The sequence below is a fragment of the Pleurodeles waltl genome, chromosome 6 (assembly GCF_031143425.1).
Source record: "Pleurodeles waltl isolate 20211129_DDA chromosome 6, aPleWal1.hap1.20221129, whole genome shotgun sequence".
Classification (NCBI taxonomy): Eukaryota; Metazoa; Chordata; class Amphibia; order Caudata; family Salamandridae; genus Pleurodeles; species Pleurodeles waltl.
In genome coordinates this window covers 424,966,320-424,991,152 of record NC_090445.1, presented here as the reverse complement: position 1 = coordinate 424,991,152, position 24,833 = coordinate 424,966,320, and the positions used below count along the sequence as shown (strand labels likewise).

General features: G+C 47.8%; 1 protein-coding gene across 1 annotated transcript in view; it reads right to left on the bottom strand.

Moving 5' to 3' along the window:
* LOC138299831 (acidic mammalian chitinase-like) overlaps nt 1-23,193 on the bottom strand; it is a 59,031-nt gene extending 35,838 nt beyond the window's left edge. Inside the window, exons 1-5 of the mRNA XM_069238426.1 lie at nt 23,096-23,193; nt 18,750-18,779; nt 17,766-17,967; nt 16,372-16,428; nt 15,615-15,780 (exon numbers count right to left, since the gene is read on the bottom strand). Coding sequence (XP_069094527.1) covers nt 15,615-15,780; nt 16,372-16,428; nt 17,766-17,967; nt 18,750-18,779; nt 23,096-23,120 — 480 coding nt within the window. The 5' untranslated portion in view covers nt 23,121-23,193. The remainder of the gene's footprint in view (nt 1-15,614; nt 15,781-16,371; nt 16,429-17,765; nt 17,968-18,749; nt 18,780-23,095) is intronic.
* Nucleotides 23,194-24,833: the final 1,640 nt, after the last annotated feature.

Genomic DNA, 24,833 nt, shown 5'->3' with positions numbered 1-24,833 from the left:
GAGTATGGAGTCAAGCAAATCACAGGTACGTTCACCACAGCTTGCATAGCACACGGTTATCTATGTATTGAAAGGCGTGTATGTGTGGCAATGCAAGGCCTAGGCCTGTGTGACGCAGTTTAAATTAAGCCACGTGGGCTCTTGAAATGGCGGCTGCTTGACCTGTGAAGTGGGACAATGGGATGTGAGGTCAATGCGCTGGCGTGGCACACCGTGGCGGTAGGCGGTCGAAGACCGCTGTACGAAGCCGCATTGGTTAACATTGAACCCTATGGGTTTCAGGAGCCAATGAGGATGTGCGCCGGCGGTTGCGGTACGCACCGCCGCGGGCGTGACCGCCATTTTCTACATGATTAATCACTCGAGACCTGATCTTCTACAGGAGAGGACCTATACTGCAAGTGCTGCTGTGACCTTGGTCTGGAAGTGACAATGGCTGCTGCGACTGGGGAAAGGGCCCCTGCCTTCACGTCTGAAGAGTTGGAGAAACTTGTGGATGGGGTCCTCCCCCAGTATGCGTTACTCTACGGTCCTCCTGACCAACAGGTAAGTACACTGGGTGCACATTGAATGGGCTATGCCTGTGTGGAGTGTGGTGGATGTAAGTTGGTGGGGTGGGGAGCGAATGAGGAGTGCAACGCACAACAGATGAGAGCATGTGCCACATGGCAAAGTTGGGGAGGGGGGGGCATTCACATCTAACATGCAGAAAAATGATGGAATTTCATTTCCCACCCTGTACATGTCAACTAGGTCAGCGCCCATCAGAAAGTCGACATTTGGCGTGCCATCGCCAAGGAAGTCCGGGCCCTGGGGGTCCACATCAGACGGGGCACCCACTGCCGCAAGAGGTGGGAGGACATCCGCCGCGGAACCAGGAAGACCGCCGAGTCACTGCTGGGGATGGCCTCCCAACCTAGGAGGGGTGCCAGTCGTACCCTGACCCCCCTGATGTCCTGGATCCTGGCGGTGGCCTACCCTGATTTGGATGGGCGCTTGAGGACATCACAGCAGACACAAGGGGGTGAGTAGCAGCACATTGTGCTATCTTTATGCGCAGTGGAGGCGTCTGGGTGGGGGAGGAGGGTTGTGGGTGTCATTAGGCCAGGGCGCTTTCTGTAGTGTAGCCCTCTCCTTTAGGCATGGCCCTGTGCCCCCGCCCCCCACCTCTGTAGGGTGCCAAGTACAGCTATCCATGGTCCTGCATCACCCATGTGCGTGTTTGTTGTCCCTATACCTGTTGGCCTAATCAGAAGTACTGAGTAGTGTACCCCGATTGCGCGGCTTAGTGCATGAGGCTCCTGTGTCTGTCCTCTCCGCCAACGGTGTTGACAATGCATGCACTCAACCTGTTTTTATTTCTCCACCCACCCTTTTTCTTTATCTTCTTGTGCATGTGTGCATTAGCATCATCAGGCGGAGGAGATTTGGCATCGGAGCACGAGGGAGCTGCAAGTCACAAGGCCCCGGTGGGCCGTGGTACAGACACCGAGGGCACCAGTGATCCGGAGGGAGAGGGGAGCACCACAACGGGGACCGGTGGTGACACCAGCGACACCGACACGTCCTCGGATGGGAGCTCCCTAGCGGTGGCGGCAACATCCGGGCCCCCCGCCTCTACAGGTACAGCCACCACCCAGCGCACCAGCCCCGCCCTCCCAGCAGCCCCTCAGCCTACGCTCCGTGCCCGCTCGCCCAAGAAGGCGGGCATCTCCTTCGCCCCAGGCACCTCAGGCCCTGCCCCTGTCACCCCTGCTGCCCTCAGTGAGGAGGTCATTGACCTCCTTCAGACCATCATTGTTGGGCAGACTACCCTTTTGAATGCCATCCAGGGGGTAGAAAGGGAGGTGCATCGGAGCAATGCCTACCTGGAGGGCATTCATTCGGGTCAGGCTGCCCATCAACGATCGTTCAATGCTCTGGCCTCAGCACTGACGGCAGCCATTGTCCCTGTTTCCAGCCTCCCTCTTCTAACTGCCTCCACCCTGTCTCTGTCTCCTGTTCCTCAGCCTATCCCATCCACACCATCAGACCAGCCTGCACACACGTCAACACCCAAGGTCAGCTCATCCAGACACAAGCACCACAGATCCCACAAACACTCACCCAAGCAACACCCAGATGCAGACATGCCAACAGTCACTACCACCTCTGTGTCCCCCTCCTCCTCGTCTCCCTCCTCCCTCCCTGTGACGTCTACACTCACACCTGCATGCACACCACCATCAGCCAGTGCTTCCATCACCAGCACACCCTCCACTACAGTCCGCACACGTGCAGTCACCACCCCCACTGCCATTTACACGTCCCCTGTGTCCTCTCCCACTGTGTCTGTCACCCCCTCTTCCAAGACACACAAACGCAGGCAGCCACCCACCCAACAGCCATCCACCTCACGACAGCCTACGTCACAATCACCTGCACCCAAAGACAGCACACCTGACTCTCCTACAACCACATCCTCTTCCTCCACTACTCCCACCCTTTACCTTGGTCCTAAAAAAGTTTACCTCTCCAATCTTAACCTCTTTCCCTCCCCTGACCCACCCCCTCCATCTGCTAAGAGTCCCAAGAGCACCTCAGCCACCACCAGCCCAGCTTCGAGTGTCACTGTGGTGCATGGGTTCTGGAGTCAGCAGTGACACTTCTATCAGCAGCAAGGGGACAGCAAGCCCCCCCCCCAAGAGGACCCGGAAAGTCAAGGGCCGACCTGAGAGGACTGACATGGCTGCCCCCAAGGACCAAAGTTCGGCCACTTCACCTGCCACAACATCCAGGGGAGGCAAGGGCCAGAGAGCGTCTTCTAAGGAGCGAAAGGGCAGCAGGGCGGAGAAGTCAGCCAGCAGGAGCGCGGAGCAGGAGGGCCCCACAAGCCCCATCCTGGCTGTAAGGGAGGACACCAAAGGGCCCAGGACTCCGTCACCGAAGGGTCCTGCAACTGCACGGTCGGAGGGCGACTGAGCAGGGAGTCCAGGCCAGGTCTGGCTCCCTTGAATTACTGGACAAGCACCGCTGAACAGGGCCCCGCCGTGCAGAAGAGCACCGCTGAACAGGGCCCCACCGTGCAGAAGAGCACCGCTAAACAGGGCCCCGCCGTGCAGAAGAGCACCGCTGAACAGGGCCCCGCCGTGCAGAAGAGCACCGCTGAACAGGGCCCCGCCGTCTCAAGCACCGCTCCGCTGGGCCCTTCCTGTCAAGCACCGCTCCGCTGGGCGCCGCCGTCTCAAGCACCGCTCCGCTGGGCCCTTCCTGTCAAGCACCGCACCACTGGGCCCTTCCTGTCAAGCACCGCTCCGCTGGGCCCTTCCTGTCAAGCACCGCTCCTCTGGGCCCTTCCTGTCAAGCACCGCTCCGCTGGGCCCTTCCTGTCAAGCACCGCTCCGCTGGGCCCTTCCTGTCAAGCACCGATCCGTTGGGCCCCGCCATCTCAAGCACCACTGGCACAATGACAGTGCCGGATCTGTGTCGAGCTACTGTTCACCGTTCACTGTGCCCACCATGCCTCCTCCTTGACCAGTGGAGACTGTTATCCACCTGATGGACTGTGGCTTTGCACTCCCCAGGATGGCACAGTGGGCAAGCCACCCACTGTCATCCACTTGAGAGACTGTGGCTTTGCACTCCCCAGGATGGCACAGTGGGCAAGCCACCCACTGTAGAGACTTGAGAGACTGTGGCTTTGCACTCCCCAGGATGGCACAGTGGGCATGGTGGCCCCTTCGTGGATCTGGCGTCGTGGACTCATGTGGCTGTGGTGCCCCCCCCCTTCCCTTCCCCCTGAGGTGCCTGTAGTTTTGTCATCAGATGCCCCTGCAGTGTTCTCTCCAAAGGACTCAGGTCTCCTGTGTGGGCTTTGCCCTTGTGTTGATACACTTTGGCCCACGGACACTTGGAATTTCGTTAAATGTGCAGGACTAATTGCCTCGGTTTATCGATTGCACTAAATATTGAATTGATTTTTTAAAATTTTTATTGCTATTTGACCATGACTTATCAGAGGCTATTTTTTACATAAATTTTGATTCACAATTTAATTATGTCTTTGCATTTTTCACGGGGGTTTGGGTGGTGTCACTGTGACTTGTTGCTCTGCATTGGTGTGTACATAGTTTGGGGGGGGTGGGGGTCGCATATGTGTGTGCCGTAACCTTTCCTCCTCCCCCCTCCCCTGTGTCGTAGGTGCAGTACTCACCGTTGTCGTCTGCGCCGGAGTTCGTACTCGTGGTAGATGAGCAGGTAGACGAGAGCAGGTAGAATGTTTAATTCGGGTTCCATGCTGTCCTCCGTCCTCGTGGAGTGCGTAGAGGTGAGCGTTTTCCCGTTCGTAGTCTGTTTCCGCCGTGTTTTTATTGGCGGTGCTCCCGCCCCGGAAAAGGTGGCGGATTGGTGAGTTGTGATAGGGTGGGCGGTACATTGTCTGCCGCCTGTCTGTTGGCGGTGCCCGCCACGCTGTTTGTTTGTACCGCCGTGGCGGTCGGAGTGTTAATGTGGCGGTCTCTGTTGGCGGTTCCCGCCAGGGTCAGAATTCCATTTTTTGGACCGCCGGCCTGTTGGCGGGTTGGCCGCCGCTTTATCACCGACCGCCAGGGTTAGAATCACCCCCATAGTCTGGAATGTACCGATTATGGTAACGGAGGAGGTATGAAAAGAGTTAGATACGCTGGTGACATTAGGTGTAATTGAACAAATTGAAGCTGCCGAATGGATTTCTCCAGATGTGAGTAGAGACCCAGCAATGGAAAAATTTTAGTATGTGTGGGCTTGAGTCACTTGAATGATAATATAGTAATTGATAGATTTAAATTACCAAAGATAAATAAAATGGTCATGTATCTTAGGGGTGCAAATCTATTTTCTACAATAAACCTGTCAGCGGCTTTTCACTAAATCTTCTTGATGCCAGACTACATGAACTACACAGAGTTCATCACACCATTTTGGTGTATTCAATTCAAGAATGCCTTTCGGACTCGCATCAGCCACCGCAGTATTTCAAAGACTCGTGTGCAGTTTGTTTGGGAAAATGCCTGGAGTCAAACTTTTCCAAGATGTTATTTTAATCTTTGGAAACGACAAAAATGAACATGACTCAAATTGCGGAAAGTGATAGAAATTTTGGCAAAAAGTGGTTTAACAGTAGAATTTTCTAAATGCAAATTTGCTAGAGACAGTGTCACGTATTTGGGACATGACATAGGAGTTGATGTTGTCAGACCGAAGACATCATTGATAAGTACAATAAAGGAAGCTCCAACCCCTACATGCAAAGATGATATCAGATTATTTTTGGGGTTAGTGGAATACTGCACAAAATGTATTCCAAGATTTGTGGAGAAAAACTTTCACATAAAATAATTGTGAAAGTCAAAGTTAAATTTGAATGGTCTAAAGATTGCCAGGAAGAATTAGCATGCATCACATCGGAAATTGTCAGAATTCCTGCCTTGTAGTGTTTTGACCCAAATTTAGCTGCTGCATCACAAGAGATGCCAGCAATAGAGGATTAGGAGTTGTGTTAAGCCAAAGAGATTTAAAAGGGAGAAAATTCTTAATATCCTTCACTTCTAGGGCTCTTTCACCAACCAAGGAGAGATATCCAATAATAAAGAAAGAGGCTTTATGATGTACATGGGCTTTGGATCATTTCAGGACCTTTGTATGGGGAAAACCGGTAACCATTTTTTGTGATCAGAAAACTCTTGTGAAAATGTTAACAAAAGAAGATACCATAAATGCTTCTGCTAGAATTGTCAGGTTATCTATGCAAATGCAGGATTATATCCACAAAATAGTGTATTTGCCTGGCAAAGATAATGTGGCAGCAGACTGTTTATCCAGGTTGCCAGTCAAATTAAAACAACGTGAAGATGAGGTGTGTAATAAATTCCAAATAGCCTTCGTACTTGGGGACAGTGGTTATGCAGTATGTAAGTAAGCATGGATGGATGAATACGATAAGGATGAAGTGGTGGAAGAAGGTTGACCTGAAAAGAATAAACTACATTCATTGCCAAAACCATTTTGGGAAGTTTGCTCACATTTGTCTGTTGACAATCGTACTATTTTGAAAGGTGAAAGGATTGTTTCTCCCAAGAGTTTACAAAAAAACATCATTGAGTTATGTCATGAGGGGCATTTTGGCATTGTAAGAACAAAGGGAGTTGTAAGGGATTTGTTTTGGTGGGCAAATGTAGATACAGAAGTAGAAAGATTTATGAGGGAATTTTCTAATTGTACAAGTGCTGACTAGACATTGAAAATGTTGAGGCCTCCCATCTGTGAACATTATTTTCCTAAACAACCGTGGGAATTAGTAGCAATTGATTTTTTAGGCTCAGCAGATGAAGAACACAAGTTTTTTATTGTCTTAATCGATTAATTTTCCAGGTGGCCAGTTGTGGAAATTGTCAAAAAAAGCAGATAACTAAGGGGGTAATTTTGAGTTTGGCGGACAGAAAAGGCTGTCTGCCAAACTCCCAGGGTCAGGTTGCCGCCAGTGTGGCCGCCTTCCCGTGGGCCCCAGTACGAGTTGGGTCAGCGGGTGGAAATTGTGTTTCCGCCCGCTGGCCCAGGGGGGAACAGCCTATCACATTGACGCCGGCTCATACTTTAACCAGCGGCAATGTTGCGGTGCGTAGGGTGCACCAGCACCCGTCGCGCTGTTCACTCTCTACAATGTAGACAGTTAATTGTGCGACGGGGCTGGCCATGGGGGTCCCTGCACGGCCTATGCCAAGTACATGCGCAGTGCAGGGGGTTCCTGGGGCCCACTGCATCCCGTCTCCACCTGCCTTAACATGGTGGTGGTACCGCCATGTAAAAGCTGGCAGAAAGGGGGGGTCATAATCCCCAGGGCGGAGCTGCATGCAGCGATGCCGTGGCAGATTAGGACCGCCAGCACAGCCAGCCCCTCCTGTGGAGGAAAACTGGCAGTGCTGGCAGTCCGACCGTGCCACAACCACCACGTCGTTATGTGGTGGTCAGTCCGCCGCCAAAGCGGTCAGACCACCACTTTGGCAGCAGTAAGACCTCCACCGCAACCCTGGCAGTCTAAAGACCTCAAGGGTCATAATGACCCCCTAAGTGTGTATTAGGATTTTTTGGACAAGGTTTTTGTTTCTGAGGAGTTACCTAAAACAGTTTTAAGCGATAATGGAGACCAATTTGTGTCAAATGATTCAAAATAGTATTTCAAAAGGATTGAAGTCCAGCACAAAACCACATTCTTTTACAACCCAAGTGGAAATAGTATGGTTGAGAGATTCAACTGGGTTGTAAAAGGAGTTTTTCAATCTGCAATGGCTAGTGAGGTGGATTGGGAGGTGCAAGTGCCCAACGCCGTGTGGGCCTATAGAGTAATGAAGAATGAAGGGTTATCACCATTTGTAATAAAGTGAGGACGTAAACCCAGATCAAAGTATAATTTGAATTGGATACATGAGTCATGTGTGGAACAGGGGTCTCTTGATGCACCTCAGCATAGCTTGGCTAATAAGCATGCTGAAATGAAAAACGGATATGATGAGAAACATGGAGTAAAACCAGTCAACATTGATGTTGGTGACTGGATTAGAATAAGGAAACCAGGTAAAGTTCTAAAAGGAACAGAGACAGTTCTATGAACCTGAGGAGGCGGTGGAAGAGTTGAATAATGCGGTTCGAGTGAGTAGTGGGGAAGTATGGAATTTGAAACAAGTAGCTAAAGTAAGCAAGGAAACATTGAATGGTTGTCGCCCCCAAAGAGAAAGTTCTGTGGTTGGAGTTTGAAGTTGAGGACAACATGGAAGATGCTCAAGGCAGTTCTGATTCAAGTGTAACAACCAATGATGTAAACACAGAAAAACTTGATGATGTAAGGAAAGAAGGACTGAGCACTAGAAAAAGTAGTTTAAGTGCAAGTGAGAGAGAACTGAACTTGTGGAAGAAGGGAGAGCAAAGAAGGGAAAGGAGTCAAATGTAAGTTAAGGAAGGAGAGAGAGAAAGGAAACCACCCAAATGACTCAAGGACTATATCTGTGGAGAACAATATAAGGGAAATATTTAAGAGTACATATCATTTAATGTTATAGTAAATGTTGGTAAAGTAGTAATGATAAACATTTAAAATATAGTTTTATATACATTGCTTATGTATTATAAGGTGGGGTGAATGCATTTGTGTTTTAATAAATTAGTTTAGTTGTATATTAATTAATGTATTCAAAAGAAGGGGGGATGTGTTGTGATTATGCTGCATGTCACGTAAGCTAGGTGTTCTATATGGAATTTAGCAGATAATAGCTGACACCTGAGAGGAGCAGACGTGCAACTTTTGCCTCACAAGGGCCCGCTATCCGTAGATCACCCCACACAGCTCTTTTTAGGTCTTGGCTCCAGACGGTGTGCATGAACTGTCTCGAACCTAGACATGGTGTATCTACATTGTGGGCTTCAGCCCACCCATAGCCTTCCTATTTGCTGGCACCATCATCACTCCATTTTGCAGTATCCCCATTTGTCAAGGGCTTGCTTAGGTCATGCCTGTTCCACTGTTTAGCCCTCTCTGAGAGCACCGGCCAAATACTGTTTACTTATGCAGCAGCCATTTTTTTGCCATTATTTCGGGACTACTTTTTTATTTTGGTTTTAATGAGGTCAGGTCCCGCCACACATTAGGAGTGCTATTGTTCCTAATGTGAAGAGCTCCTCCATTCTAAGCTACACATAATTTCCTGGCACCCCTGAAACCACTGCGCACAAAGCCTCTGGATAGTGCTGCATGCAAGGGAAGTTGGCAGTAGTGTCCTAACTCTCCCCAGCCAGGGCGGGCTCTGTTGGGGAAACAGGTGTATATACTTTACCTAAGTGAGGTATAATGTACAGAGAGTCCAAGGTTTACCCAGAGATTTAGCAGAGGCTAAAGTAGATAATACTAATGCTCTCTTTTGTGGTAATGTGGTCGAGCAGTTAGGCTTATCATAGGGTAGTGCAATGCATTTGTTGTACACACACAGTCAAGAAATGAGGCACACACTTAATGACTAACTGCAGGCCAATTGTTTTTATATAGCAAAAATATATTTTGTTACTTTATTACTAGAACCAGAAGAACTTTGTTGCAGGTAAGTACAGTTGTAAGTAGGTATCATGCATATGTATCAAATGTACTTTGTTTGGTTTTAGCAGATAAAGCATTTTACAAGTAAGTAGCAAGTTTCTATTTCAAAAGTTGACAGTACAATATTTGATAGGAACCAATGCAGTCCTAAGGGAGGAAACGTATAAGTATGTTTTGAAGGTAAGTACTTGGCTTACAGTTCCAGTCTCCAGAAGTTAGGGTGACCACAGGTCAAGGTTCAATTTGACCCCAAACATGCACCACCAGCAACACGGGGCCGGCTGGGTGCAGAGGTCAAAGTTGGTGTTGAGTTTAGAAAGGGATCCTATGGAGACTGGGGTCACTCGAATAAGATCTTCTGGCAGGTAAGTACCTGTGTCCTCAGGGAGCAGACCTGGGGGGCTTAGTGGAGCATCGGGGGCCCACAGGTCTCCACCAAACACACACCCTGAGCGGCACAGGGGGGCCGGTGCAAACACAGAGCTGGGCGCCCACTGCTTTCCAATAGGGGGACCGTGGGGGTCACAAAAGATGCTGCACGCTGGGCCGAGGGGGTTTTGGGAAACCAAAGGCTGGACAGGTAGGGGAGGCACCCATTGGACGATACTGGACCATCTATTGGATTCCCCAAGTTTAGGGTTTGTGGGTTCAGGGGTCTCCCTGGGCATTGGGAATCTTTGTAGAATGCAGTCACGGTCAGTGGGGTCCTCCGGAATTAGGCTGCAGGCGTCATCGTGTTAGCCAGGAGCAGTCAACCCAGGGTAGACTCGAAGTCGGAATTGCCTGGGGACCTTCACTGGACCAGTGGGCCTCCTGGACTCGGGCAGTGGGTGTCAGGTGCAGAGTGGGCAGGACTTGCGGTTCTGGGCGGTTCTGGAGTCCTTTTGGTGATTTCTTCTGGACAGAGCTGCTGTCCTTTGAGTTCTTGGTTCTCTGTTGGGCAGGAAGTCCTCTGGGGGTTTGGAGAGGTTTCTGGTCCTGCAGAATGCATCACCTTCTTGGAGCAGTGGTCTTTGAAGCTGCTGACAGGCCGGTAGGGCTGGGGCCAAGTCAGTTGTTGTCTGGAGTCTTCACTGCTGGGGTCGGCTTAGCAGTCCTTCTTCTTTCTTCTGAGGTCACCAGGAATCTGGTGAGTGGGGTTCAGGGAAGACCCTAAATACTAGATTTAGGGACGTTACAAGGGTCAGAGGGCTATAGCCAATGGCTACTGTCCCTGAGAGTGGCTACACCCTTCCTGTGCCCACTCCCTTTGGGGAGGGGGGCACATCCCTAATCCTATTGGTCCCTAGCCTCCAAAACAAGATGGACGATTCTGGAGGGAAGGGGTCACTTCAGCTCTGGACACCTTAGGGGTGGTCCTAGCTGCAGTGGTCACTCCTCCCTATTTTACCTAATTTACCTGAAAGACCTTCCACCAGAAGTGGGGCTTGGCCCAGGGGCAGGCATCTCCACTAGCTAGAATGCCCTGGGGCACTGTAACAGGAGGCCTGAGCCTTTGAGGCTCACCTTCAAGTGTTACAGTTCCTGCAGGGGGGTGGGGGTGTGAAGCACCTCCACCCAGAACATGCTTTGTTTATGACCCCAGGGAGCACAAGGGCTCTCACTCCATGGGGTTAGAAACTTGTCTGTCAGTGGCAGGCTGGCGCAGACTGGTCAGTCCTGCACTAAAGGGTTGGGTAAAATACAGGGGGAATCTCTAAGATGCCCACTGTGTGCATTTTGCAATAAATCCAACACTGGCATCAGTGTGGGTTTATTGTGCTGAGAGGTTTGATACCAAACTTCCCGGACTTCAGTAAAGCCATCATGGAGAGGTGGAGTTTGTAATGACAAACTCCCAGTCCATGTATTCAATATGGCCACACTGCACTTACAATGTCTAAGAATAGCCGTAGACACTGTAGGGGCATATTGGTCATGCAGCTATGCCCTCACCTGTGGTATAGTGCACCCTGCCTTAGGGATGTAAGGTCTGCTAGAGGGGTGACTTATCTATGCCACAGGCAGTAGGTTATGGGCATGGCACCCTGAGAGGGATTCATGTCGACTTTACCTTTTGCTCCCCACCAACATACACAATCTGCAGTGGCAGTGTGCATGTGTTTGGTGAGGGGTCCATCAAGGGGCCACAATACATGCTGGAGCCCTGAGGGACCCTCCCTGGTCACAGAGCCCTTGGTACCACTGGTACCTGTTACAATGGACTTAGCTGTGTGGCAGGTATGTGCCAATTGTGGAAACAATGGTACAGATTTGGCAAAGGACACTGGTGCTGGGGCCTGGTTAGCAGAATCCCAGCACACTCTCAGTCAAGTCAGCATCAATATTAGGCAAAAAGTGTGTGTGTGTGGGGGGGGGGGAGGGGTAACCATGCCAAAAGGATCACTTTCCTACAGCAGGCAGCATTGTCAGCACCAGCGGCCACAGGTTGGGGAAAGGCTTTTCCTTTCCTGGCATCATTTCTTTAGCAGCGGCAGCTAGCTTCCTCCCAAGCAGAACCAGCAGCAGCTCTAGCAAGAAGCAGAGACACAGGCTACTTGCAGAAAGGTTTTGGTTCAAGTGGTTGGTAACATCTGCCAGAGCTCAGCAGTGAAGGGAAAGTGCTGGGCAGTAGCCAAGGCTGAGGTAGGCTACCCTGGGAAAGACACCGTGGATAAAGGTATGAAGGGCGAGTAGGGTGAGAGGCGGAGGGAACCTTCTACAGCCTCAGTCCCAGGCCTTTAACCCTTTTGAGTTGCCTTTATCCCTTTGGCCTTGTCCCTTCCCTAGCTGCAGGACAAAGCACGCACCCATTCAGCTCTGTCTGGGGAACTGTTGTAAACAGGTACATTCAGTTTATCAGTGATTTTGCAGTCCTTGGCAAAAACAAAAGGGATATTATCCCCAATAATTCCCCACAAATAATTTCATTTCTACTTTCTTCTGTCATAGTGCATTGACATGTAAAGACTGCTGAATTTATTCTGTGCTTTTTGTGTATGTTTTTTCGCTGGCTGTTGTCTAGTCTGTCTTCTATTTTACTTCTTTGTTCAGACCAGTCACCACAGAGATGTGCCTTTCCAACTGGGACTGTTCCACATACTGATTGGCTTTAAAGAGCACAATTTGTTTCTTGCCCTCTGCGCCTCTCTGCCTGTTTCTTGCCCTCTGTTTTTGGGCTGCTGGTGTCACACCCCCACCCACCCTCCCATTCACCACACCCACCCCATTGCCGGGACCTCTCGCCAATATCGCATGATCCCACCACATCAACATAGTATCCTACGCAGACAACACCCAGCTGATCATCTCCCTCATGAAAGACCCCACAACCGCAAGAAACAACCTCCACAATGGACTTCACGCCATTGCCAACTGGATGGAATCAAGCCGCCTCAAGCTAAACACAGACAAAACTGAGATCCTCATCCGCTGCAACAACCCGTCCGCCTGGAACGACTCCTGGTGGCCTCCCTCCCTTGGAGCCACACCCACCCCCACCCCCACCACCCAAGTTCGGAACCTAGGAATCATCCTGGACTCAGCACTCAGCATGACGCAGCAGGTCAACGCAGTCTCTTCTGCCTGCTACAACACCCTCTGCATGCTCCGCAAGATCTTCAAGTGGATTCCCGTTGAAACCAGAAAGACAGTCACCCACGCCCTAGTCAGCAGCCGACTGGACTTCGGCAACGCACTCTATGCAGGAACCACAGCCAGACTACAAAAGAAAATGCAACATATCCAAAACACCTCCGCCCGACTCATCCTCAACGTCCCACGCCGCAACCACATCTCTGCCCACCTCAGAGACCTACACTGGCTACCCGTATCGAAGAGGATTACCTTCAAACTACTCACCCACGCACACAAAGCCCTCCACAACACAGGTCCAGCCTACCTTAACGACAGACTCACCTTCCACACCCCCGTCTGCTAGCTCCGCTCCGCCAGCCTCGCCCTCGCCTCCATCCCCCGCATTCGCTGCACCACCACCGGAGGAAGATCCTTCTCTCACCTTGCCGCCAAGACCTGGAACTCCCTACCACTCCATCTACGCCAGATCCAGGACCTCCTGTTACCTCAAGACATGGCTATTCGACCAGTAGCCACCCCGCCCCCAGCGCCTTGGGACCCTGACAGGTGAGTAGCACACTTTATAAATTACCTGATTGATTGATTGATTGATTGACCTATTGTCTTTGCCAGTGCTTGTTTTCGATGCAGTTTAGGTTAGTTTGACTACTATCAATAGAACCAGACATGCTTTAAGAAATGTTTTTCTGTGATGATAGATACTCACTGATTTATATTTTTCCATTCACTTTTCTTGTAAAAAATCTGAAACCTTCTGCCTTATAGGAACGCTCCATTACCCCAAAATCTGGCTTTTTCTAAAATACCTTTAACTTTCAGCATCTCTGGAAATGCCACCCTACCCCATTACCCACTCACAGCCTTCTCTTGCAGGCGTTTCCCTTCCTCAGTATTATGAAAGATTTTAAGAATGAGATCTATATTGACATATGTTTTTTGTCTCTGAGAGCGTGTATACAGCCTGAAAGCAGGCTAAGCTGTGGCATTCCTACATTTTGCAGGTGTGCATCTCTTTGGCTCTCTCCCTCTGGAATCCAATGTCCTCCTCTGAGTTTGTGAATCACTTGAGGCAACCTCAATCGACCATGAGAGACAGGTACAAAAAATTACAGTTATCCTTAACAGACTAAAATATTTAGACCCAGATTTAAGAGGGCCTAGCGTCATTCTAACGGCACATTAGAGTCATTTTTTTACATTAATGTGACGTTAGGTGGCCAAAAACGCTGTGCAATAGTTACAAAGCGGCGCAATGCATGCATTGCGCCACTTTGTAATCCTTTGCGCTACAGTATGCCTGCGCCAGGCATAATGTATGCAAATGGGGCAAAAAAATGGCAGAAAGAAATTTAAGAGATTACTTTACATCATTTTTTAGCACTTTTAACGCCTGCTCTGAACTAGTGTCAACAATTCTGACAGTAGTTCCCCAAGTACCACCATGGTGCGCCATATATAAAATATTGTGCACACATGGTGGCGTTAGGGGGGCGCTAGGGGACGAGAGAAAAGTAAATATGCCTCTTAGGCCCGTATTTATACTCCGTTTGCGCCGAATTAGCGTCGTTTTTTTCTACGCAAATTCGGCGCAAAACTAACGCCATATTTATACTTTGGCGTTAGACGCGTCTAGCGCCAAAGTATGAAGAAAGAGCGTCATTTTTTAGCGTGAACGCCTTCCTTGCGTTAATGAGATGCAAGGAAGGCGTTCCCGTCTAAAAAAATGACGGCGACGCAAATGCGTCGTATTTATACTCCCGGGCAAAAATCACGCCCGGGAGGTGGCGGGTCAAAAAAACCCGCATTTGCGCCTGAATTTAACGCCTGGGTCAGGGTAGGCGTTAAGGGACCTGTGGGCTCAGAATGAGCCCACAGGCGCCCTCCCCTGCCCCCAGGGACCCCCCCTGCCACCCCTGCCCACCCCAGGAGGACACCCAAGGATGGAGGGACCCATCCCAGTGAAGTACAGGTAAGTTCAGGTAAGTATAATTTTTTTTAATTTTTTGTTTTTTTTTGTGGCATAGGGTGGCCTTATTTGTGCCCCCCTACATGCCACTATGCCCAATGACCATGCCCAGGGGACACAAATCCCATGGGCATGGCCATTGGGCAAGGGGGCATGACTCCTGTCTTTACTAAGACAGGAGTCATTTAAATGGCGTCTGGGCGTCGAAAAAATGGCGCTAATCGGGTTAAGACGATTTTTTAGCGTCAACCCGACTTGCGCCATTTTAAGACGCCCTAGCGCCATTTTCCCCCTACACCGGCGCTGCCTGGTCTACGTGGTTTTTTTCCACGCACACCAGGCAGCGCCGGTCTGATTGCGCCGTCTAACGCCATTCCATAAATACGGCGCCCGCATGGCGCTTCAGAATGGCGTTAGACGGCGCAAAATTTTTTGATGCTAAACTGCGTTACCGCAGTTTAGCGTCAAAAAGTATAAATATGGGCCTTAGTGTCATGGGTCCCCTGGTGTTTGGATGCCCTCTCACTGAATGCGGTGCATCAACTCCCCTCCAGTGCCCCATGTAGACACATTCTCGTTATTCACAACGACCGCTACGCAGCTCATGCTCACAGTGCAGGGCTGTGGAGAGGTCAGCCTGCCTGTGCTGCTCTGCACGTCTCAGTCCACTACAACGGGGAGGAAGAGCGTTGCCATAATAGGGCTGGATCATCGCATCTGTGATTGAGTTCTACTTGTAAGCTATCTTCATACAGAACCAAGTATACTTCTATCTAATCTTGCCCTGGATCGACTAACACTAAAATTACCCCCGTCAATGTTCGATTCTGGCTGCAAACTAGGCTTGCTTGCTTGCCACAGATGGGGTGTCCAATGAGGAATGTATTACGGGGAAAGCATTCAAGTGTTAGAAATAAGAAGAATTAAGAAGTTACTACCACAACCAATGTAGCGCTGGATGCCGTTCATACGCACCCGAACCAGGATGGTGAAGCGTTGCTTGTCCTCCGGGGGGCTTCCTCGGGACCCTGGGTACTCGAAATCCAGGTCGATGCCATCAAAGCCCCACTGGCGCAGCCAATCGATGACAGAGTCAATGAAGATCTTCCGGTTTTGAGCATTCGCGACCATTTCAGTGAACCTGAGAAGGGAAAAAAGTTGTCTGTGGAGGTAGTGCAAATTAAAAACAAAAGGCCCACTTCTAGACATGCTCACTGAATCCCTGCTTCATTTAAACATGATTCCACCTGCTGAACAATGAAAAATCAATGTTTGAACCCTATTATTTTCTGTTTGCTATTTATGGTTGTCTCTTTCGTACCCGTTAGTATTTCAAGTGCTTTTCGTGTCACTTTGCTAATGTGTTTTTTGGATTTAGGGGAAATTTGAAAATTCGCGGCGAACATTTATTTCTCCCATTTGATTTTACTTTATTTACAGGCTCGTGAAGGTGATGGATATGCTGAATTGATGAATTTCGTGTGCATGTTATTGAAGATTTTTAATTAAAAAAAAGGAAATTACATTATAAAAACACAAGCAGATGTAGGCTCCACCACTGAAACTGAGTGAAATTAGCAAGCAGTGCATTTAGAGGCTTAGAGCTCATCACCCCTGAGGCTTCTTAGAGTAATAGTGCTGGAATCTGTTTAACACGCGCATCTAAACTGGTAAAACAGGGTTATAGATGGTCATTACGATGTCAGACCACTTCACTCTGGAGTGTTCGTACCTCTGTGTTCCGAAGTTCCATCCCCCGATGGCCAGCAAGTTGACCAACTTAGAATTGCTGTGAAGAAGAAAATAGCATGTTTATCATAGTGCAAGTGATGGACAGCTTTCAGATACCTGTCAAGGTACATCTTTATACATCTTTTCCCGTTTCGTTTCAGATTTTACCCTTGACCTCATGATGGAAGGTGCTCCTGCTTCTCCTTTTGGGAATCTTATGGTTTTTAAAAATCCTTATTTTACAACTATACTTTGATACATACATGTCAACTATTCCAACCTGTCATGTTTCAGTTAGTGGGAATGTCTCAGACCCGGAAATGGAGCGTTACAAGGCTTGGGTCCGAGGAGCATTATGCACTAGCCTTACACTTTTCTGAAACCCCCGCTCACACAATATCTATAAATAGAAGGCTTCACTGTTTATAAGTGGACATGGTAGACAACACGGCTTACCACTAGATGATACCAGATGCTGGCGCTGCCATGTTTTCTTTTATCTCAGGAGGACATATTTTTAGTACTTACAACTAAACATCTAGGGGGTTGGGATGTACCTGAAAAACTCTGACAGGCCTAGTCATGAAGCACTGACTCTCTTGCGCCCATTGAAGCACATTCTCTGTCACTGGTGAAAGACTTAGACACATCACCGTCTTCTTAACTGAGCCTGAGACTCACAGATTGGAGCACTCATTGAGTGAACCTTACGCACTCTCCCTCTCTTTCTTTCTCTCCCTCACTGTCTCTAGCTCCAATAACTGTTATGACTTTCATGGAGTCTTACACAGCGGCATGAAAGCAGCACCAAGGTTTGGTCTGAGCAGCTTGGCCAGTTGCTCAGACACTACCCTGGGGTCTGTGTAGTTTCTCCAGCCCGGCTGTTCAGCACAGCCGGGCTGGAGAAACCTAGTGTGCATGTGTATTTGGCCAGCCTGAGATGGCTGGCCAAACACACATGCGCACTAAGGTCTACTCTCTCCTCATTCCCCCTTTCACCTCCCATGGCCCAGCCCACCCACCTGCATTGCTGGCTGAGCCAGCAGATGAAAATGAAAGATAAAACAATAGCAAACTATTGTTTTATTGTTCATCTCCCGGCTCTTGGCCAGGGGGGTGATGCTCCTCCGCCACTGCTGAGGAGCCATCCTTTGTCTCACACCAGGGAATAATTTTCTGTTAAAACATCTATTTTTGGCCCCAAACCTCTAAAAACTATTTCCTGTTAGCACTTGGTCTTATATTAGACATCATCATCCCCTAGTGTCCTACTCTCGGCCACCATTACTGTCATAATATAGAGTCTGAGGGCTTTAAAGGAGTAATTCTACTATCAGTGGTGCTTTATGACCCCTTAAAGTGTGTGAAGGGTGTTATTCCTAAGCATATACTGACTGTGACTTGAGGTTGCTGAATTGCTTGTAAAGGACATCATCATTCCACTCGTAGGGTGCGATCTTGTGGTTGTTCATGGTGGCGAAGGCGTAGACCAGGTGGGTACAAAGGCAGGGGTCCACATCAGTCGGCATGTACTTGGCTGGCACCGGCCGGTACTGGGACCAGTTGGTGAAGTAGCAGACCAGTTTGTGGGCAGGCACTACAGGGTGAGAGGAAGCAGAGTCTTCGGTTACAAGCAAAGCCAAGGTCTAGAGGTGCACCAGACAGCGCGGACACTGGAAGCTTTCAGAAAACTCCATGCATTTGAAAGTTCTGTTTATTTCAGGCCATTTCAGACTAACAAATGGCTGAGCAGACCATTCGTTTGAAAGGTGCTTCACTCCTCTCAGTGCAGCTTCACATTTTCTGCCAGGGAGTATACCTCTGGGAGCAGTGGATGTAACACAATTTGGAGGTGGGCACTGTATGGGGAGAGGAAGTACAGTCTAAGGTCAGAGTGTTATCCTAACCTTGGATCAGAACTGGGCAATCAATAAATGGTTAGATTTGTGACAGGCTGGTGCCCTTGAAGGGTAAGAAGAATGTGGCCGTGTCTGCCTTTTTGAGGCATCAGGCTGTCACAGAATATCCTGACCAACACATCACACACACGCAGTACCCCACAAACCCCCTCTTACCCCCCCACTGCCATTCCCAGCCGAAATTAGGTCCATTTGGCTTGGGTTTCAAGCTGAATGGGGACCACTTAAATCTAGAGATTTGTACATTTTCTGGCATTGATAATATTTTTATTTTTATTTTTTATTATGGGTTGGAGTCTCAAATGCCAGATTTGACACAACCTCTTCTGACGTCGGAACTGAGCTGTGTCCTTCCTTCATACACAAACATAATTTCTGAGAATAAACATTTGTGTGTGTGTGTGTGTTTATGAGTATGTGTGTGTGTATGTTGTATATATATTTATTAAACTGTTCTCACCTGTCTGCAGTTGCAGCAGCAGCGCCAAACCTATTCAAATCAAGAGAAACCATTAATCACTCGTCCGAGGATCACTCTAAGGTGAAATTAATATGAACAAATCAATATTTCCTCCATGAGTGAACCATAGAGTGTCTGCTGGCATCAGCAAGCTTCCCACTATCATGGACAATGGGTTATGAGAACCAGCGCAAAGGTGGTCAGCAGAGACATGCCCAGCGCTTTGATATGCACGGAGTGGTGTGCCAACAAGGGGAGCAGAGCATCTTCCCTCCCTGCCTGACCCACCCACTGACCACAGGTTCTGTTTTCTGCATTCAGGCCTTTGAGTGCAGTCCTCGGAGTACAGGGTTTGATCCCAAATCTAAAAGAATCAGAACCTCTTTACAAATGGACCGGGTACAAAAGGACCAGGAATCCCAAATCCAGTTTGTGCCCAAACAGAATACAGCTGGTACAGTAAGACGATCCTTTTCAGCGGAATGAAGAGGACAGCTGTACCGCACCAGTTGTAATCTCAGTCTGGGCACAAACTGGAACTGGGATTTTCATTGCAGGGAAATACAACGCATTGTGACTTTTGCAGCTTTGGGCATGGGAAAACATGCATTTGTTACCAAATTATACTTCATTTTAAGGGCAGAACTTGAATTGGGAGGCAATAACGTGCTGCGTAAATAGCGGTATTATTATTTACATAGGGCCATATGTACCAACACATTTTCCCATAGACACAGAATGGGTAAAACCCTTTCCTACATCTGGCCCCATGGTGCTATGTGACCCCTGAAATACCAGAGAGTTCTGAATGTGGCCCCCAGACCACGAGGAACAGTGTTAGCAAGAACACTGCAGTTAGTATTTTTCTTGAAAATAAAAACACAAACTGCAAACTTGTAAGAATGATGATTTCATTAGGCTATTACATAATTTTAGTTCCTATCTTTCATGGGAACCTATGCACCTTCCGCATTGAGTTATAGTGCAACTGAAACACTATATTTTCATGGAGGAGCCATCTACATCTAATTTCACTTTACAGTTACGTTATGAAGCATTCATATAGTGTGCAACTGCCCCTATTGAGACATTTGGGGGCATTTTTACTAGAAAGCTGTGCCAAGAATGGCAGCCCTGCATTGCGTCACTTTAGAAATGCAGGGCTGCGCCATATTTACAAAAATACTGCACACCCCTGTGTTTCCCCTAGCGTTGGCACTAAATTTAGCTGCCAACGTAGACATCCTTGCACCATAGTGCAAGGGTGTGTGCATTGAAGGGAATGATTGTTTATGTGCAGGGAGGTGTCCCTTTCTGCACATAAACAATCTACAATGGCGATTTGGCACTTCTATGTGGGCTGAAGAATGCAGCACACATAGAACTAGCAAATGCAGCACACATAGAAAAAACAAAAATGAGGAGGAATAAAAGTATTTTACCTCGTTGCTCTATACTAACGCCACCCCTGGGATGGCCTTAGTTTTTGCTGCTGCCTCAGATTTACGGTTTCTTGTAAATCTGGGGCAGCATCAAAAGCAATGGGTGTTGCGGTGGAATGCTCACAGGAACACCCACTGCACTCCCCTCTGCTACAAAAAAAATGCGTCGGAGGGGCCCATATTTACAAGTTAGCGTTAAGCCACAAAATGTGGCTTAGCGCCACCTTGTAAATATGGCGCACTGCACAGCGCCACCGGAGCATCACAAAAAGTGACGCTCCGGTTGCACCAGGGGCTTGTAAATATGCCCCTCTGTGTTTAATTGGAGTGTGTGGTTGCAGTATAGGAGGTATTTGGTATGGTGCGTAAAGTCTTTATTTTATTGCACTATTAACTCCTAACACCTTTACACTTGGAAGTCCTCTCCTAGGTTCGTACAGGAGGCCAGGTGCAAGTGAGGTCCAAGAGCTTAGAAAGTAAAATAAGAGGGGTGGCTCCACTTCCCCAAAACTCCACCCCCTCGTGACTCCATCAATTCTGTCATCTAATTTCTCCACCTTGTGAAAGGATGTGGCTACTCCTCTTAATTCTGTTTTAAGTTTTCTTAAAAAAATGTCGCAAGGCTGATATTTTTTCTTTTCTGTGATCTATTGGAAGGACATTTATCTGGATCACTGAATTTTCCAAGTGACGAGTCAGAGTTTCTTTTCATCGGTTTCTGCTCCCTGAATATCCATCATGAATTGCTCGAGCCACTTCTCACTAAGAGTTCCTACAGAGGGAAGCGTGAGTTTCTACTCCAGATGGCATGTAGCACAAAAAACGCTGGTGACATAGAGCTAATTTCAAGGTGGTCCTGATTCTGACCAAAATGGTGATTCAATCCTAAATCATAGCAAATCTACAGTAAGGAAAGTTGTTTTATGGTTTAGACCTCCAGAAAGTATACTTTCACATTCTGATCTGGCTTCCTCACTAGAAATACTTTCCTTTCATGGTGGGGGAAATTCATTTCAAGTTCAGAGTACTTCTCATTAGCCTCAATTTGGAACCAAAAATATTCACATTTACTTCTGCCCAGACGACTGGCACATTTACACGTCATATCTGAAAAAAACCCATAAAATATCTGAAAAAAGGCTGGAAGGCTCTTTGCTTTGAACTCTCATACAATGAAAAACATCAATTTTGAAAGCTTCAGTTTCCTCAGCTTATAGGAGCATTGCTAGACACTGGACTAAGCAGGGTCTGCCAGCCGTGGGTAGAAGTATATGACTATTGTTGGCCAGTTACATAGTTGCAGAAAAGGGGCCCAACTACAGTGGTAGTTGGAGATGATCCTTTACTTGATGGCCCCTAAACTCAGACAACTGAGATGGCCAGACTTCTCACAGGTTTGTACACCTTCATTTGACTGGTCACTGGGATAGATAGAGATCCCCAGTATCCCAAGTTTCTGCCTCCAATCTTTGAATGTTAGGCTATTTTGTGATAGGGTCAGGGGAGAGTCTCTTTATGCATTCCAGAGCCAATGGCATTCTTATTAGATTTACTGGGGGTACAAATGTGAGTGCTACCAGGGGAGATTTGTGGTTGCCAAAATATGCCATTATCCACAGCACCTTCCTGCAACTCCAGTCTATTAGTCTAGTTGTGATGGAATTTCTACAATCAGTGCATAATAGTAGGGTGGTGATTTTCACTCACAAACTCAGTGATGTTCAATTGAAACACGCAAGAAGGAACCTACTCAGAGTATCTTTGTTAGGTGAGGTTAGACCGCTGTTCTGGACAGTGCAAAAGGGCATCTCTTTCCCTGCTACTAATGTGGTGGGGGGTCAGATCTCTCTTTTATTACTCAGGTGATGTTGAGGCCACGGACTAATTTTTGACCTCGTGTGATTCCAAGTTTATTGGCAAGTGGACTGATTTAGCTGGTGCCAGTGGCATTTAACTCATGCAATAGATTTTACACTTGCGGAAGGCTGGCACGACAAATCGATTTAGATTTATGGGATGTGTGTGATGTGGTCAAACATTCGTGCTTAGGTAAACAACAGCATGGAGACCACCATTCAAATGCGCCAGAGCTGAACAGATGAATGGGGAATTTCCACACTCACCTGAGGATACAAAAGCTTGTACAGAAACGGGAAAGATGATGGAGAGAACATGTTTATTTTCTCTAGCAGTGGATGGGCCTTAAACAAGAACTATCAACATATTACTAATGTAGCAACATAACATACCTTCCCTTTCTTTCATCTTTTCCTGCTCATTTGTGTTTAATGTCATGCTGCATGTGCTACATAATTTTTGATGCAATTGTTTATTACTCAGTTGTAACACGTTGTTTATCTGTTTAAAGTTCACTATTACCTTTTTCACTTAAGAGGGCTACTGGAAACTGCAAAATAAATATTGCACTAATAGTGCCATTCAAAAACAGAGCTTGTAAATAGCTCCCTGAATTTAGTGTCGTAACCACCAATAGGTCTAATGACAATATAATTGATTCAGTAGAAGTCGTCTTGTAAAACTGTAAGACTCTGAAGCTACTGGTAAACTTTGTCACTGGTGAAGTTAGGTGAACCAGTACCCTTGGCTTCGGTCTTTTTCATTTGTCACCAACAAGTGCGAAGATGTGGGCTCTCCAAGAGCAAGGTGGACCATTTGTAGCTCAAAATGTCCTTGTCATATTACTATGTTGGTCATTTGGACAATAAACACAGATCACTAGCTGCCTTTCCGCCCTTTCCCCACACTGCCTCACATCTCTCCTAGCCCCTTTTATTCTCCGTGTGTTTCTGCTGTCTGACTGTGAAGAAGCACATCTGGAGTCACGCCTGCTGTTTCTGTGGTCTCCGCCATGGCCTGCTGTACTTTGATGAAAAGTGTACTCACCAGCCCACAGAAGCATCTTCCCCATCGTTCTTCTTCTGGTTCCGCACTGGGCCCCTCAACTGCGCCCCTCAACTGCAAGCTCTTTTATACCGGAGCACACCGCCCTAATCGGGTGGGAACCACACACCTGTGCACAGAGGCTCACCCTGAGGACCAATAATAACACCTCATTTTCTGAACAATCAGTCATCTCCAAAGGCACTCCTCCAATGACACAATCTGTCAAGGTCAACGAAAGGCTTGTAGTGTGAGCATTATACAACACAAAAACACGTCCCCTGATACCGCGTCCAATATCACCACGTAAGTGGTAGGTGGGAAAACATGCAGGACGTACCACAAATTGCTGCTGGTCACGACATAAGGGTTGCCAGAAATAGCAGCTTTTCTGATGGCGCAACTGCAACGGACTTTGCACTTCTTGAAGTCAGGTGAAGGTTGCAGAGGTGCTGCAGGGCAAGCTGGTGAACAGAGGCATCACGCATGCTGCTTTTCACCAACCTCTCAGCTTCAGTTGCTGCTGCACCATGTGATCAAAGGAGAAATGGTACTTGCAGGTGGTTCACCATGCCTTATAAACCAAACTCCATAATGCACTCTCATTGCGCTTAACAATATATATATTCTTACATATCACATTCTTTTACGGGACGGTAAATGTTTGCCCATTAGCACGGGGGTGTTAACATCTGCTCCTTGAAGGCATTTTCATCCATTTGTCCCAAATTACTGATTAATCTTTGATTTTATCAAAATAGATTTAAGCATTGATATAGTCAATCTGTTTGAGCTTGTTACAGTGTACACATTTATAAAATGCCTAAACACACACATGCCAACACGTCAGCTTTACTGGTGCACACGCACATCCATAAAATATATACAGTGGTGCATATGCACACCTGGGCAAAACAAAAGGCACTCATTCACCACAGACAACATCACTTTATGACAATTTAGTTCTTGGTGTATTAGGAAGGACTGCACAATGGAAAGGAACTTGGGGGCCACATTAGAGTACTGTTACCTTATCATTTGAGTCATAAGCAAGTAAGAAATACTTTTCAATAAACTGAAACCTTGGCTTTTTTGTATGATCGCATGATATCAGTCAAGTCACAGACACCGAAGAAGGACTAAACAAAAAAGAAACCTTGGCCCAGATTGACTAAGGGCTCACATTTCTCTTGCACGATAATAAATCTTGAGTAATGCAAAGCAGTACAAGTTGCTGCCCTGGGAATTCATTTCATGGGTGGAGCGTGGGTGTTCCCATGAATTCACTCATATTATTTTGGGCATTCCCAGATTTAATAAGAATAGTAAACCTGGGAGTGTGTCAAAATGCTGCACCTTCCCAGGGGAGGCATTAAGAGGAGAAGTATGTTTATTTCTCCTTGTTTTCCCTCTTTCTACGTGTTCTGCATTCTGCAGCACATGCTGAAAGATTTGAAAAAGCCTCAGAGAATTGTTTTGTTGCAAAAAAACGATCCTGTCTGCAATGCAGGCACCTTTGCAGCATGGTGCAAAGGTGCCTGCATTGGCACTTGGCAGCCACTAGTGCACCATCACAGAGCGAGAGTAGGAATGCCCCATATCTTAATAGATATGGGGCATTACTGCCCGCTCCATGTGACGGAGGACAGCGTAGCAAAATGTTTCTCCATTAGGACTCAGGGGCTGCACCTCACTGAAATTCCTATTCATTCCTCCTGAAATTCCTACACATTTCTGCACA